General features: G+C 45.7%; 1 protein-coding gene across 2 annotated transcripts in view; it reads left to right on the top strand.

Moving 5' to 3' along the window:
- MTOR (mechanistic target of rapamycin (serine/threonine kinase)) overlaps window positions 1-14218 on the top strand; it is a 152242-nt gene that overhangs the window by 8222 nt on the left and 129802 nt on the right. For both annotated transcript variants that reach the window (XM_011935809.1, XM_011935808.1), the window contains exons 6-11: window positions 1414-1548; window positions 6199-6474; window positions 6560-6668; window positions 11023-11209; window positions 12515-12643; window positions 13647-13891. In XM_011935809.1, coding sequence (XP_011791199.1) covers window positions 1414-1548; window positions 6199-6474; window positions 6560-6668; window positions 11023-11209; window positions 12515-12643; window positions 13647-13891 — 1081 coding nt within the window. The remainder of the gene's footprint in view (window positions 1-1413; window positions 1549-6198; window positions 6475-6559; window positions 6669-11022; window positions 11210-12514; window positions 12644-13646; window positions 13892-14218) is intronic.

Below are 14218 nucleotides of genomic sequence, written 5' to 3'. Positions count from 1 at the left end.
CTTCACTAAAATCAGAATTTTTTTTTTTTTTTTTTTTGAGTCTGGGTCGTGCTCAGTCACCAGACTGGAGTTCAGTGGTGTGATTTTGGCTCACTGCATCCTCTGCCTCCTGGGTTCAAGTGATTCTCCTACCTCAGCCTCCCGAGTACCTGGGACTACAGGCATGTGCCATTACGCCCAGCTAATTTTTGTATTTTCAGTAGAGATGGGATTTCACCGTGTTGGCCAGGATGGTCTCAATCTCTTGACCTCGTGATCCACCATGAGCCACTGTGCCCGGCTGACTTTGTACCTTCTTCTTATCAATAATTGTAAGACATCTCAGCCGGATTCTCATGCCTGTAATCCCAACACTTTGGGAGGCCAAGGCAGAAGGATTGCTTGAGCTCAGGAGTTTGAGACCAGCCTGGGCAGCATGTGGGACCCCATCTCTACAAAAAATAAAAAAAATTAACTGGGCCTCGTGTTATACGCCTGTGGTCCCAGCTATTTGAGAGGCTGAGGCAGGAGAACTACTTGAGCCCGAGAGATCAAGGCTGCAGTGAGTCATGATCACACCACTGCACTCCAGCCTTGGCAACAATGTGAGACTCTGTCTCGAGAAAAAAAGACATCTCTTTTCAGAGATGTTAAAATATGGAAAAATAGGTATCTTAAAATCAGTGCAATACAAATGATACCAATTTAGAAAGTGCCAGTTCTCTCTGTTCTAGTATCATGAGGCCTGTGCTGATTACTGCTGCAGGGGGAACTTATCAGTGAGTCTTATGTTAGAAAAAGAGCTCTGAACATGGGATTGAGAGACCTGGGTTCCAGTCTTGCCTTTGCTGTGTTATCTTGGACAAGTCACTTAAATTCTTTGAGTCTGTGTTTTTAGCTGTTAAATAGAGATGATGATGATATCTTCCTCAAAGGCTTATTATGAGAATTGAAACTGGAGCCGGGCGTGGTGGCTCACAGCTGTTATCACAGCACTTTGGGAGGCTGAGGTGGGTGGATCACTTGAGGTCAGGAGTTTGAGACCAGCCTGGTTAATATGGTGAAGCCCTATCTCTACTAAAAATACAAAAATTAGCCAGGCGTGGTGGTGTGTGCCTGTAATTCCAGCTACTCGGGGGTACTGAGGCAGGAGAATCACTTGAACCCCGGAGGTGGAGATTGTGGAGAGCCGAGATTGCACCACTGCACTCCAGCCTGGACAACAAAGCAAGACTCCATCTCAAAAAAAAAAAAAAAAAAAGGGAATTGAAGCTGAATTAAATAAAAGAGATTGATCAGTTTTGTCGATAACTGGCACAAGGCACTGAGGAGGCATGGTAACACCTCAGAACCCCCAGTGTAGATGGGATGGGCCTATATTCTTTCTGGGTTTGTACTCTGTCTCTAATGAAGGCACCCTGTCTTTTTACATAGCACACATTTGAAGAAGCAGAGAAGGGGTTTGATGAGACCTTGGCCAAAGAGAAGGGCATGAATCGGGATGATCGGATCCATGGAGCCTTGCTGATCCTTAACGAGCTGGTCCGAATCAGCAGCATGGAGGGAGAGGTGAGAAGCCACGGCAGAGAGGAGTCCAGGCTCCCCATGTACCATTCTGTGAGCAAGGCAAGGCGAGATCCATGTCCTCATGGAGCTGACATTTTGTGGTGGGAAACATAATAAATAAGTAAATAAGATAATTTCAGATAGCACTAAGTTCTATGAAGAAAGTTAAAGAAGAGTAGGATAGAGAGTGACCGGGATGGGGTGAGTGGAGGGTCGAGGAAGGTCCTCTCTCAGGTGGTGTTACTTGAGGGGGGTCCACATGATACAAAGGAGCTACCTTGCAGCAGGCCAGGGAACTGTGTTCCAGGCTGAGGCTTTGAGGCGGAAGAGTGTGAGACACTGATGAAACGGAAGGGAAGTATGGCTGGTGTACCGGGAGCAAGGGAGAGGGAAGGAGGGGCCAAATTAATAGGCCCGCAGTTCACAGTAAACACGAGCTTTTGCGGGGTAGACATTGAAAGTGTGCACACAGGCAAATAATGTGATGTCATGCGTTTCTAACAATCACTGACTGCTTATAGGAAAAACTGTGGGGAAAGGCAGGAATGAAAGCAGGGAGACCAACTAGGAGATGTGTTGACTTGAGAAGGTGGGTTTAAAAGTACATGGATTTTATTAGGGAAACAGCCTTCAAGAGAATATGGGGAGGGAGCTGGGAGAACCATCAGACCACAATGTACATCTGACCCTGAGTAAGCAAGAGGGTAAAATACGGCTAGAAGTGTCCTAGCCTACTATGCAGGGCCCCTGCAGGGTCCTCAAGCCAAAGTTGGCCGTCGGAGAGGTCTGTGTCTCCCAGGAGCAGGACAGCCTTAGCATCCCTACTGTGTTCTGTCATTGACTGGGAGCAATGGGTGGCGCTGCCACAAACTTAGTGATGGGTTTCAGAGCAGCAGCTGGGGCCCTTGGTTATGCGCCTTGTAGTTGGAGGTTGCATTCTCACGGCTGACAGACAAAGCTATTACAGTAGTCTGGATGAGTGACAGTGGTGGCTTTGACTAAGAATGGTGGCACAGATACTGAGAAGTAGTTGATTGAGGATATATTTGGGAGGTAAAGCTCCATCTGTGAGACTGGCTGTAGAAAACAAGCTGTGAAATTTTACCCCGGGGATTCCTGCTTATAATAGACACAGTGCTTGTTAGATAATAGCTGTGCCCAGATGTGGAAGCAGCGCATGCAGCAGTTTGCAGAAGCAGGAGGAGTCTGGCTTCAGATCCCCACCGCTCTGTTGACTGTGTGACTCAGGCAAATTACCTGTTTAACCTCATTTTTCTGCCTTTGGACGGGAGCTCTTACCTACCTCATTGGGTTCTTGTACGGTTTCTAAATGATGTTGGCCTTCTATATCCATGAGTTCTACATCTGGATTCAACTAGTAATGGTTCACAAATACCCAGAGCTGGGTGCAGTGGCCCACACCTGCAGTTTCAGCACTTTGGGAGGCTGAAGTGGGAAGATCACTTGAGCCCAGGAGTTTGAGACCAGCCTGGGCAAAAGATGGTGAGACCGCGTCTCTATGAAAAAAATTTTTTTAACTTTTTAAAAAGAAAAAAAAATCAAAGAAAAAACAATACAACAATTTAAAGATAATACAAATTTTTAAAAATACAGTGCAACAAATATTTACGTAGCATTTACATTGTATTAGGTATTATAACTAACATAGAGATGATTTAAAGTATGTGGGAGGCTATACATAGGTTATATGCAAATGTTATGCTACTTTATCTGAGGGACTTGAGCATCTGCAGATTTTGGTATCTACAGTGGGTCATGGAACCAACCCCCAAGGATACCAAGGGGATGACTGTGTATGTGAAGTGTCCAGCACAGCACCTGATACATAGTGGGTGTTCTATAAGTGGTAACCTTCAGATTTTCCCTCCAGAGTTTAATATGATGTTTTCCATTGTAATCTGGGTGGCTCTGAGATCTTTGTTTCCTCCCATTAAAACAGAACAGTATCACCTAGCTCATAGAGTGGTTGTCAGATTTAAGTGAAATAGTTCTTGTGAAGGTGGTTTGTAAATTATAAGAAACTGTCCACGGCTGGCTCATGCCTGTAATCCAAGCATTCTGGGAAGCCGAGGTGGGAGAATCACTTGACCTCAGGAGTTTGAGACCAGCCTGGGCAACATAGTGAGATGTCGTCTCCAAAAAAAAAAAAAGAAAAAAGAAACTATCCAAATATAAGGTATTAAAATTTCACAATTTGTTCATTCATTCAACACATATTAATTGAGCACCTAGTATATGCCAGCTACACTGTGTCCTAAGAGCTAGAATAATCCAGCATTGAACAAAACAGATTCCATTCTTATAGGGGAAGATAGATTATATACAAGTAAAAACCTATTATATATCATATGGTTATAAGAGCTATGGAGAAAAGTGGAGTAAGGAAGGGGAATACAGAGTGCTAGCCTAGATTAAGGATTACATTTTAAAACATGGTGCCATTTGAGTACAGCCATGAAGGAGGTTAGAAAAAAGCCTTGCAGGTATCTGGGGAAGAGCATTGCAGGCAGTGGGCCTGAGGCAGGAGCGTGCTGGTGTATCAGAGGAGCAGCAAATACTGAGTAGCAGCTCCCCTACCATGGCTGAGCAGAGTGAGCAGGAGAGGTGCGTGGGGATATGGGGTCAGAGGAACACCTAGGGGAAGGAAGGGGCATATCACATAGGGCCTTTGTGTGGGAAGCGGGAAGCTATAAGTGGGCTTTGAGCAGTGGAGTGACATTTAACTCATATTTCAAAAGGATCACTCTTGCCAGTGTGTTGAGAATGGATTGTTAGAGAGCCAAGGATTAAAGCCAGGAATCCAGTTAGGAGGGAACTGCGACAGTCTTAGCGGGGGATATTTGTGACTCAGACCACAGTGGGAGCTATGGAGTTGCAAGAAGCAACTGGATTCTGAATTTGGGATTTGCTGATGGTTTGGAGGTAGATGGAGAGGAAGAAGTGTCAAGGTGTTTGGCCTGAGTATTAGGAGGATAAAGTTGCCATTCGCTGCAGTGGGAAGACTGAAATGGGAAGAGCAGGCTTGAGGGAGAAGTCTGGGAGTTTGGTTTTGAACCTGTTATCTTAGAGACCTGTTGGGCACCTGAGTGGAGATACTGAATAGTCAGGGAACTAGTACAGTTGGAGAAGAGATGGGGTCTGCGAACCTGAGGTCAGGAGATGAAGAGGACCAAGGGGGATGGGGAAGGAACAGCCAGGGAGGGAGGAGGAGAGCCAGGAGAGTTTAGAGTCTGAGAAGCCAAGTGAAGAAAGGGCTTCAAGGAGGTGAAAGTATCAGTTGGATCAAATGCTGCAGATAAGTCAAATAAGATGAGGACTGAGAATTGACCATTGGATTTAGCAGCTTAAGACTCATTGGTAACTTTGACAAGAGGAGTGGATAAGATTTTCTGAAAAGTGAAAATATGTGTGTCAAGAAAAGTTTAGAAGTTTGGAAAACTTGTGTGTCTTTCTCAATTTGGAGTCTTGGAGGATGAGTACTCCCCAACCCTGCTCCTGCGGCCCCAAGACTGAGTCTTGCTTTGTCGCCCAGACTGGAGTACAGTTCGCGTGATCTCGGCTCACTGCAACCTCCGCCTCCTGGGTTCAAGCAGTTCTACTGCCTGAGGCTCCCAAGTAGCTGGGATTATAGGCATGTGCCACCACAATGAGCTAATTTTTGTATTTTTAGTAGAAACAGGTTTTCACCATGTTGGTCAGACTGGTCTCGAACTCCTGACCTCATAATCTGCCCTCCTCGGCCCCCAAAGTGCTGGGATTACGGGTGTGAGCCCTTGCTTCTGGCTGAGGATGAGTAATTAAGCAGCCCTTTGTAAAGGGAATAGACATGAGTTCTCAGTCAGCTTATTCCACACCACCTGTGGATTCCTAGGATTCTGAGAAAATTGCTTGGTTAAGTTTTTGTTTTTTGTTTTTTTGAGACAGAATTTCTCTCATTGCTCAGGCTGGATTGCCGTGGTGCAATCTTGGCTCACTGCAACCTCTGCCTGCTGGGTTCAAGCGATTCTCCTGCCTCAGCCCCCGAGTAGCCAGGACTACAGGCACGCGCCACGACGCCCAGCTAATGTTTTGTATTTTTAATGGAGATGGGCTTTCACCATGTTGGCCAAGCTGGTCTTGAACTCCTGACCTCAGGTGATCCACCCACCTCGGCCTCCCAAATTACCAGGATTATAGGCATGGGCCACCATGCCCGGCCTGCTTAAGTTTTTACCTGGGTTTCCAGGGGGGAAGAAATAGATGAGACAGTCCTTAACAGGATGCTGGCAGGGGCCTCCCATCACCTTTGCAGGCCTCATTGCGGTGGCTTAGGTCAGTAGTCACAGCAATATGCAAGTCAGCCTTTCCAAACCAAGTGAGGAGTCCTGGGAGGTGAGACCCCTTGACAAGGCAGCCCTCTGCTGCTGCTTTATTTTCAGTAGGTGGTGCTCTTCTGCCTAACTTAGAACAAAATCAGGTTCCTTGCAAGGTTCTGGGGAAATTGTAACCCTAAACATGAAGAGTGGCCACCCTTCACTTTGGAAGTAGTTGCATTTTGGGATTAGGCAAATGTAATGGTCTGTAGACTCCACAGTGCCCAGTTTGAATGCCAGTCATAAGTAAAGATGATTTTTTTTTTCCTTATATGTATAGCGTCTAAGGGAAGAAATGGAAGAAATCACACAGCAGCAGCTGGTACACGACAAGTACTGCAAAGATCTCATGGGCTTCGGAACAAAACCTCGTCACATTACCCCCTTCACCAGCTTCCAGGCTGTACAGCCCCAGCAGTCAAATGCCTTGGTGGGGCTGCTGGGGTACAGCTCTCACCAAGGCCTCATGGGATTTGGGGCCTCCCCCAGCCCAGCTAAGTCCACCCTGGTGGAGAGCCGGTGTTGCAGAGACTTGATGGAGGAGAAATTTGATCAGGTAGGTGGTGAGAGGCCCTTTCCTTCTTTTCCCAAGCTCCACACCTCACTTTTCCCCTGCCAACCCTTTATCCTTCCTCTCTCAGGTATGCCAGTGGGTGCTGAAATGCAGGAATAGCAAGAACTCGCTGATCCAAATGACAATCCTTAATTTGTTGCCCCGCTTGGCTGCATTCCGACCTTCTGCCTTCACAGGTGAGGATGTCCATGGAAGACATCATTACCCATCTCAGGGTAATTAAACAGGGAACAGGTGATTCCAGAAAATCCAAGTATCTTTTCCTTTGAAGCAGTGCCAACGAATCTCTGATTTCTTTGCCTCATGTCCAATTTCAGTGATACTTAGTTCAGGTTTTCCACTAATGTCAGAGGCAGCAGACATAGGAACAATCAGAACAAGTAGGCAGAGAGGCAGTTCTACGGCCAAGCAAGTTCTCATGTATGGATGCCAACAAGTTCACAAGTAGACTTAAAAGAGACCAAAGGGCGGGCAGTTTTGATGTAGCTACTGTGCAGTATCTACGTCAAAGCTCTGTGAGGGAGGGTTTGGGGATCATCCTGCTTCTGTCCCTGAGGTGGTCACCAAGCTGCCTCACCACTTGCAGGGAGCATCAATCCCTGGCTCCTGAACCTGGCCCAACTCAGATTCCAACTTCTTAACGAAGCCTTCCTGGATTGCTCCAGCTGTAAATGTCCTTTCCTTCTTCCGTCATAGCCCTCAGCTATGGAAAGGTTTGGCATCAGACCTGAGATGAACCCTACCTCTGCCCTTAACCATGAGGTTTTGGACAGATTACTTTACCTACCTGGGCCGCAGCTTCCTGACTTGTAAAATCAGAATAACAATCTCTGCCTCCCAAGATGAGCAGCATTAATGCCTAAGCACCTACTGTAGTGCCTGGCCCAGAGTTAGCCCCAATAAATGGAAACCACTATATATTATTACAGCCTCCTCAGGCTACTTTAAATCTGTTTTGGAAATAGGGTAGAGATAAAATTTGTAATGTTCCAGTTGCCTGTTCATACTTAAGGTAAGACAAGGACTTAATGTCCTTGTCTTACCTCCCCACTTGCTGAGCACAGGCACCCAGTCTTGAACATGTCTTCCCGCTTTACCGTGGTGCTCATTGCCTGTGTTTAGTGAAGCATTCAGGACCCAGTGAGAGCCAGGAACATAAGCAAAAGGCCAGCCTGGCCCTCAGCAGACCCTATTCCCTGGCACACAGACTCACTTCACGCCACCCAGCCCAGACAAACCACGGGAGAAATGTAGCTGGTCAAGTGTTAAACACACTGCTCAAAAGAAGTACAACGTGTTGGTTGAGGACTTGACCTCATAAATCAGCCACATAAAACCACTGAACCAGAGAGAAATAACAGGAGGAAAATCACCCATATTTTGTTAGTTTCTATTCTTCCAGACTGGCACACAGCAGCTTTTCTCTTTTTTAGTGACCAGGCAGGCTGCTGTTCAGTAGAGCTTTAAATGATCTTGGATTAAAAGTCTGTGGTTCAAAAGAAACTAATAACTAGGCCAAATTTGATGAAAGTCTGGCATATTACCCTTGTAAGTTACCCTTGTAAGTTCAGAAGGCTGCCTAGCGGCAGGATACGAAGGCTCGGAGGGCCCTAGATTTCTTCTTTTGATGTGGGTGTTTGTTATTATTGTTGCTCTCTTTTTTAAGGTTAGTCAAAGTTGTTTTATTAAATTTGCCAAAATATGCCAGTGACATTCAGCCTGGGCACCCCCTATAAGTATTCGCTTCATTGCATAAGTACTATTTGTTTAAAGCTTGCAGTTTGGAAGTTACTGCTTAAACTTCTCAGTGGTATAAGCTTTAGAAATACAAAAAATACTCCCAAGACTGGACTGGAATCTCTAAAGTCAGATTTCTAATTTCTCAGAGTGTTAAATCCAGAAAAGAAAATTATGCTCTCTTGGGTTTTTTTTTTGAGACAGGGTCTTGCTGTGTCTCCCAGGCTGAAGTGCAGGGATGGCGGTCACAGCTCACTGCAGCCATGACCTACTGAGCTCAAGCGATCCTCTCACCTCAGCCTCCCAAGTAGGTAGGCCCACAGGCGTGAGTCTCTTCACATGGCTGATTTAAAAAAATTTTTTTTTGTAGGGATGGGGTCTCACTATGTTGCCCAGGCTGGTCTTGAACTCCTGGGCTCAAGCAATTCTCCCGCCTCAGCCTCCCACAGTGCTTGGGATTACAGACATGAGCCATGGTGCCTTGCCAAGAAATTATACTCTTGATTTTAGCCCATTTCCTGCCGAAATGCTATCCCCCTAGTTTTTCTTGTTGACTCACTCTTATTTTAGGGTTGTATCACCTTGGTCATCTGTCTTCAAGCCCCAGCATGCCTCATTGTCATTTGACCGCAAAAGCCATGGGAGAAAACATTTCTCAGAGTAAATGCAGTCATGATATGTGCTGCTTTAGGAGTCTAATTCACTGTCTAAATGTGGTTCTGGTAGCTTTCAACACCCCTAACTTCCTAAGGGGTGTGTGGTTTTCCCTTCTCTCCTACTTTATGTGTACTACTGGTGCCTATACTGGGGACCAACATCAATGGAGAAGAAGGAATAGACAAGAAGCAAGAATCAGGAAATTCCAGCTTTCAGAGGAGAAATAACACTTTAGCTTGAATTGTACGAGAATCGCCTACCCATGCACACTGGCTTATGTAAACTTAGTGAAAATACACATGTGGCTTTCCAAATTACAGACTAAATCTTCTATTAAATATAACTGTCACAAAAATCTCTAGGTAATAGCAAAATGATTTCCAGGCCTAAGCTGAATAGAATGGCCTGTTTATTGCAAACAGTGTTCAGTATTACAGTCATATATTACTTAACGATGGGGATACATTCTGAGAAATGTGTCCTTAGGAGAATTTATCCTTGTATGAACATCATAGAATATATTTACATAAACCCAGATGGTATAGCCTGCTCTACACCTAGCTCTGTGGTATAGCCTATTGCTCCTGGGCTACAGCTTGTGCAGCATGTTACTGTAATGAATAGGCAACTGTAAAATAGTGGTAAATGTTTGTGTATCTAAACATAGACAGAAAAGATACACAAAAATATACTGTATTATAATCTTACGGGACCACCACATATATGTGGTCCATTGTTAACACAAACATTGTTAAGTGCCACAAGACTGTACTGTTTATTTCTTTGTTTGTTTGTTTTTCTAAGACAGAGTCTTGCTCTGTCACCCAGGCTGGAGTGCAGTGGCACAATCTTGGCTCACTGCAACCTCCACCTCCCGGGTTCAAGCGATTCTCCTGCATCAGCCTCCCAAGTAGCTGGGACTACAGGCACACGCCTCCACGCCCAGCTGATTTTTTGTATTTTAGTAGAGACGGGGTTTCATCATGTTGTGCAGGCTGGTCTCAAACACCTGAGCTCAGGCATCCACCCGCCTCGGCCTCCTAAAGTGTTGGGATTACAGGTGTGAGCCACTGTGCCCGGCCCTGTACTGGGTTTTTATTAGTTTGAGACAGGGTCCTTTTTTTTTTTTTTTTTTTTTTTTTTAATAAGATGTAGTTTTGCTCTTGTTGCCCAGGCTGGAGTGGAATGGCATGATCTCGGCTCACCACAACCGCCGTCTCCCGGGTTCAAGTGATTCTCCTGCCTCAGCCTCCCGAGTAGCTAGGATTACAGACATACACCCCTGTGCCCGACTAATTTTGTATTTTTAGTAGAGATGGGGTTTCTTTATGTTAGTCAGGCTGGTATCCAACTCCTGACCTCAGGTGATCCACCCACCTTGGCGTCCCAAAGTGCTGGGATTACAGGCATGAGCCACCAGCCTGGCCCTGAGACAGGATCTTATTCTGTTGCCCAGGCTGGAGTGCATGGCTCTTGGCTCAGTGCAGCCTCAAACTCCTGGACTCAAGTGATCTTCCTCAGCCTCCCAAAGTACTGGGATTACATGCGTGAGACACTGCACCATGACCGTACTTCAAATTTCATTATAATGTAAAATTGTTTAGATCTTGTTTTTAAACAATGTTTGACATATATTTCTTAAGCAAGAGCATGTAATTCTTATATCAAAATATAACAATAATAGAGACAATTACATGATACTGTTTTGGCAACCTGTTGCGTTTTTTGGATTTTTTTTTCTTTTTTTTCTGAGACAGGGTCTTGCTTTGTCACTCAGGCTTGAGTGCAGCACTGCACACGATCACACCCCTCTGCAGCCTCAACCATCTGGGCTCAAGCGATCCTCCTGCCTCAGCCTCCCGAGTAACTGGGATTACAGGCGTGCACCACCACACCTGGCTAATTTTTATTTTTTGTAGAGACAGGGTCTTGCTGTGTTGCCCAGGCTGTTTCAAACTCCTGGCATGAAATGATCCTCCCACCTTGGCCTCCCTAAATGGTGGGATTACAGGCGTGAGCCACTGGCAACTTTCTTAATTTATTCTTAAACTGAATTGCTTTATAGCACCTTTGACTGTTGATGTATAGACCCTAACCCTGACCTGGAGCTATCTACTTTGTCTTTTCTGTCCTCAGATACTCAGTACCTCCAAGATACTATGAACCATGTCCTAAGCTGTGTCAAGAAGGAGAAGGAACGTACAGCAGCCTTCCAAGCCCTGGGGCTACTTTCTGTGGCTGTGAGGTCTGAGTTTAAGGTCTATTTGCCTCGAGTGCTGGACATCATCCGAGCAGCCCTGCCCCCAAAGGACTTCGCCCATAAGTAAGCACCTCTGTTACGATTTCACCTTCCGCTTCATTTGGTTGGAGAGGAAGGACGCTCTATCCCAGATCCACAGAGCTTAAGCCATTTTTTGCATCATTAAGACTCCAGAGTATAGCAAATCATATGAAGAACAGCCCTTCCTCAGTTGAATTCTAAGCTTTTCCGAATGAAATAACATATATGAACTATTTGGGGAGGTTGAATACCCTGAGAACACGTGAGATGTCAGTGCTATTTTCAGTGTTATTATTTACTGGAAATCTGCTAGTTTTGCTTTTTTCTCTGGCTTTTAGAAGTCTTATTTTGATATAAGACCTAAAGAGAGGAATCCTTGACTGGAACTGAAGGGACCTAACGGTCATCTTTCCCTAACCTTAGGGACCTAAGGTTAAATACGTTATTCCACCTCTTTAAACCTTCTAGGGAATACAATATGAGAAACTCCCTCAGCATCCTGCCAGATGGAGAGGCCAGGGTGTCTTCGCTAAGGCGGGGGGTCAGTGTTCCTCACCCTTTGTCTCAGGGTTGTCTTTATACTTCCCTGTTTATTAGCGAAGATTACTGTGGTGAATTAATATGCCCCACTCATTCTTTTTTTTTTTTTTTTTTTTTTTTTTTTGAGATAGAGTCTCACTTTGTTGCCCAGGCCAGAGTACAGTGGCGCAATCTTGGCTCACTGCAACCTCCTCTTCTTGGGTTCAAGCAAATCTCCTGCCTCAGCCTCCCAAGTAGCTGGGATTACAGGCATGTGCCACCACACCCAGCTAATTATTGTATTTTTTTGTAGACACAGGGTTTCACCATGTTGGCCAGGCTGGTCTCGAACTCCTGGCCTCAAGTGATCCACTCACCTTAGCCTCCCAGAGTGCTGGGATTACAGGTGTGAGCTACTGCGCCTGGCTCCATTCTAAAGCCCCGCATTCTCATCATAGAAGAATTTCTTTAAATACGATGGCTGTGTACTGCCTTCTTGTCCCTGATGAACACATTTTTCAGCTCCCTTCCTACGTAAGTATCTTGGTGAGCACCACACTAATCCATATGGTACAGCTGTGTGAATTCGGAAAAAGGGCCCCTTCCTTAAGACACTTTACTGCCATCTGCTGGATTGTTGTAGAAATATACACATCTACAGTTACTGTGATGTGATGGGCCCCTTTGAACTGTGCTGTGGATGGCTTGCACACCCATCTGTGGTAGCCCTGCCTGAGTAACCTGTTCTCCTTGCCCCAAGGTGATTCTGAGGTGGGACATTAAAGAATGTCATGATGTCTCAACTAACCCCTGTTGGTTTCTTTGCAGGAGGCAGAAGGCAATGCAGGTGGACGCCACAGTCTTCACTTGCATCAGCATGCTGGCTCGAGCAATGGGGCCAAGCATCCAGCAGGATATCAAAGAGCTGCTGGAGCCCATGCTGGCAGTAGGACTAAGGTGGGTGTCAGAAACCTGAGCTTGCCCTATATCAATGTGAGGCTTGGCCCCGAGTGTTGGGACTGTTAAAAGAGTGAGGCGTGGTTGTTTGCACTTTCAATTGGATGGACAGGATAGCTTAGACTAAACACATAGGCTAGTACTGAATCCTAGTTTCATCACTAGCGTGTTATGTGATCTTGACTAAGTTATTTAATTTAATTTCTCTGAGCCTCTTTTTTTTTTTTTTGAGACGGAGTCTCGCTCTGTCGCCCAGGCTGGAGTGCAGTGGCCAGATCTCAGCTCACTGCAAGCTCCGCCTCCTGGGCTCACGCCATTCTCCTGCCTCAGTGTCCCAAGTAGCTGGGACTACAGGCACCTGCCACCACGCCTGGCTAATTCTTTGTATTTTTGGTAGAGATGGGGTTTCACCATGTTAGCCAGGATGGTCTCAATCTCCTGACCCTGTGATCCGCCCACCTCAGCCTCCCAAAGTGCTGGGATTACAGGTGTGAGCCTCCGTGCCTGGCCTCATTTTTTTCTTTTAATCTGAAAAGTGGGTACAATAGTAATTCCTATTGTCTAGGGTTGCTGTGGGTTCATGATATAGTCACTCTTAGCACCATGCTTGGCATATAGGAAGTACTCAATAAATATTTGCAAATACTGTGTATATTATCATTGAGCAAGTTGCTTAAGCTTCCTAAACTAATTTCTCCTCATCTGTAAAATAAGGACAGTGTTTTAAATCTGCTTCCCAGAGCGTTTGTTGAGACTTGGTCTTCTGTAGTGGCTGAATTATAGTGAGCAAGTCTTCTGTGACGAGAACCAGAAACTCACAGATTGTTTGGATATCTGAGACTAAGTCAAGAGAGTTTACACTTTTATTCTTATTTTATAATATCCTTTCTACTCTGAAGAACAGAGGCCTGATCCCCTTGCTGGGAGAGAAAGCTATTTCTTCCCAAGAACAGACTGAGTGTCATGTGCCCAGCCCTTATGTGGCTTGTTTCCTTCCCCTCAGCCCTGCCCTCACTGCAGTGCTCTACGACCTGAGCCGTCAGATTCCACAGCTAAAGAAGGACATTCAAGATGGGCTACTGAAAATGCTGTCCCTGGTCCTTATGCACAAACCGCTCCGTCACCCAGGCATGCCCAAGGGCCTGGCCCATCAGCTGGCCTCTCCTGGCCTCACAACCCTCCCTGAGGCCAGCGATGTGGGCAGCATCACTCTTGCCCTCCGAACGCTTGGCAGCTTTGAATTTGAAGGTAAGAAATTACAATGTCTCGTGGCAAGGTAGTGAGAGCTGCTGGAAACTTTGGGAAAGGAATGAAAGTATCTAGACTTCCTGGATCTTGCTGTGATCCCAGAGACAGGATAGCTGATTCTATAGCAGCTTGTCCTTCCTAGACTCTTTCCATATGTTGGTAATTCTTATTTGTTTCTTTGTCCCATACTGAGTTTGGGGGCACATGATTTGAGGGAAAGTATACGTTGATCCAAGGAAATAATGCTTCAGAGACAGATCCCCCTCACGTCCTCACTTTTTCACTTCCTTGTAGCTGAGATGATATGTAATGCTTTAAAATGTATAA

The sequence above is a fragment of the Colobus angolensis genome, unplaced genomic scaffold (genome assembly GCF_000951035.1).
Source record: "Colobus angolensis palliatus isolate OR3802 unplaced genomic scaffold, Cang.pa_1.0 Scaffold149, whole genome shotgun sequence".
NCBI classification, from domain to species: domain Eukaryota; kingdom Metazoa; phylum Chordata; class Mammalia; order Primates; family Cercopithecidae; genus Colobus; species Colobus angolensis.
The sequence above is the reverse complement of the archived record's forward strand: the minus strand, read 5'-3'. Positions and strand labels throughout refer to the sequence as shown.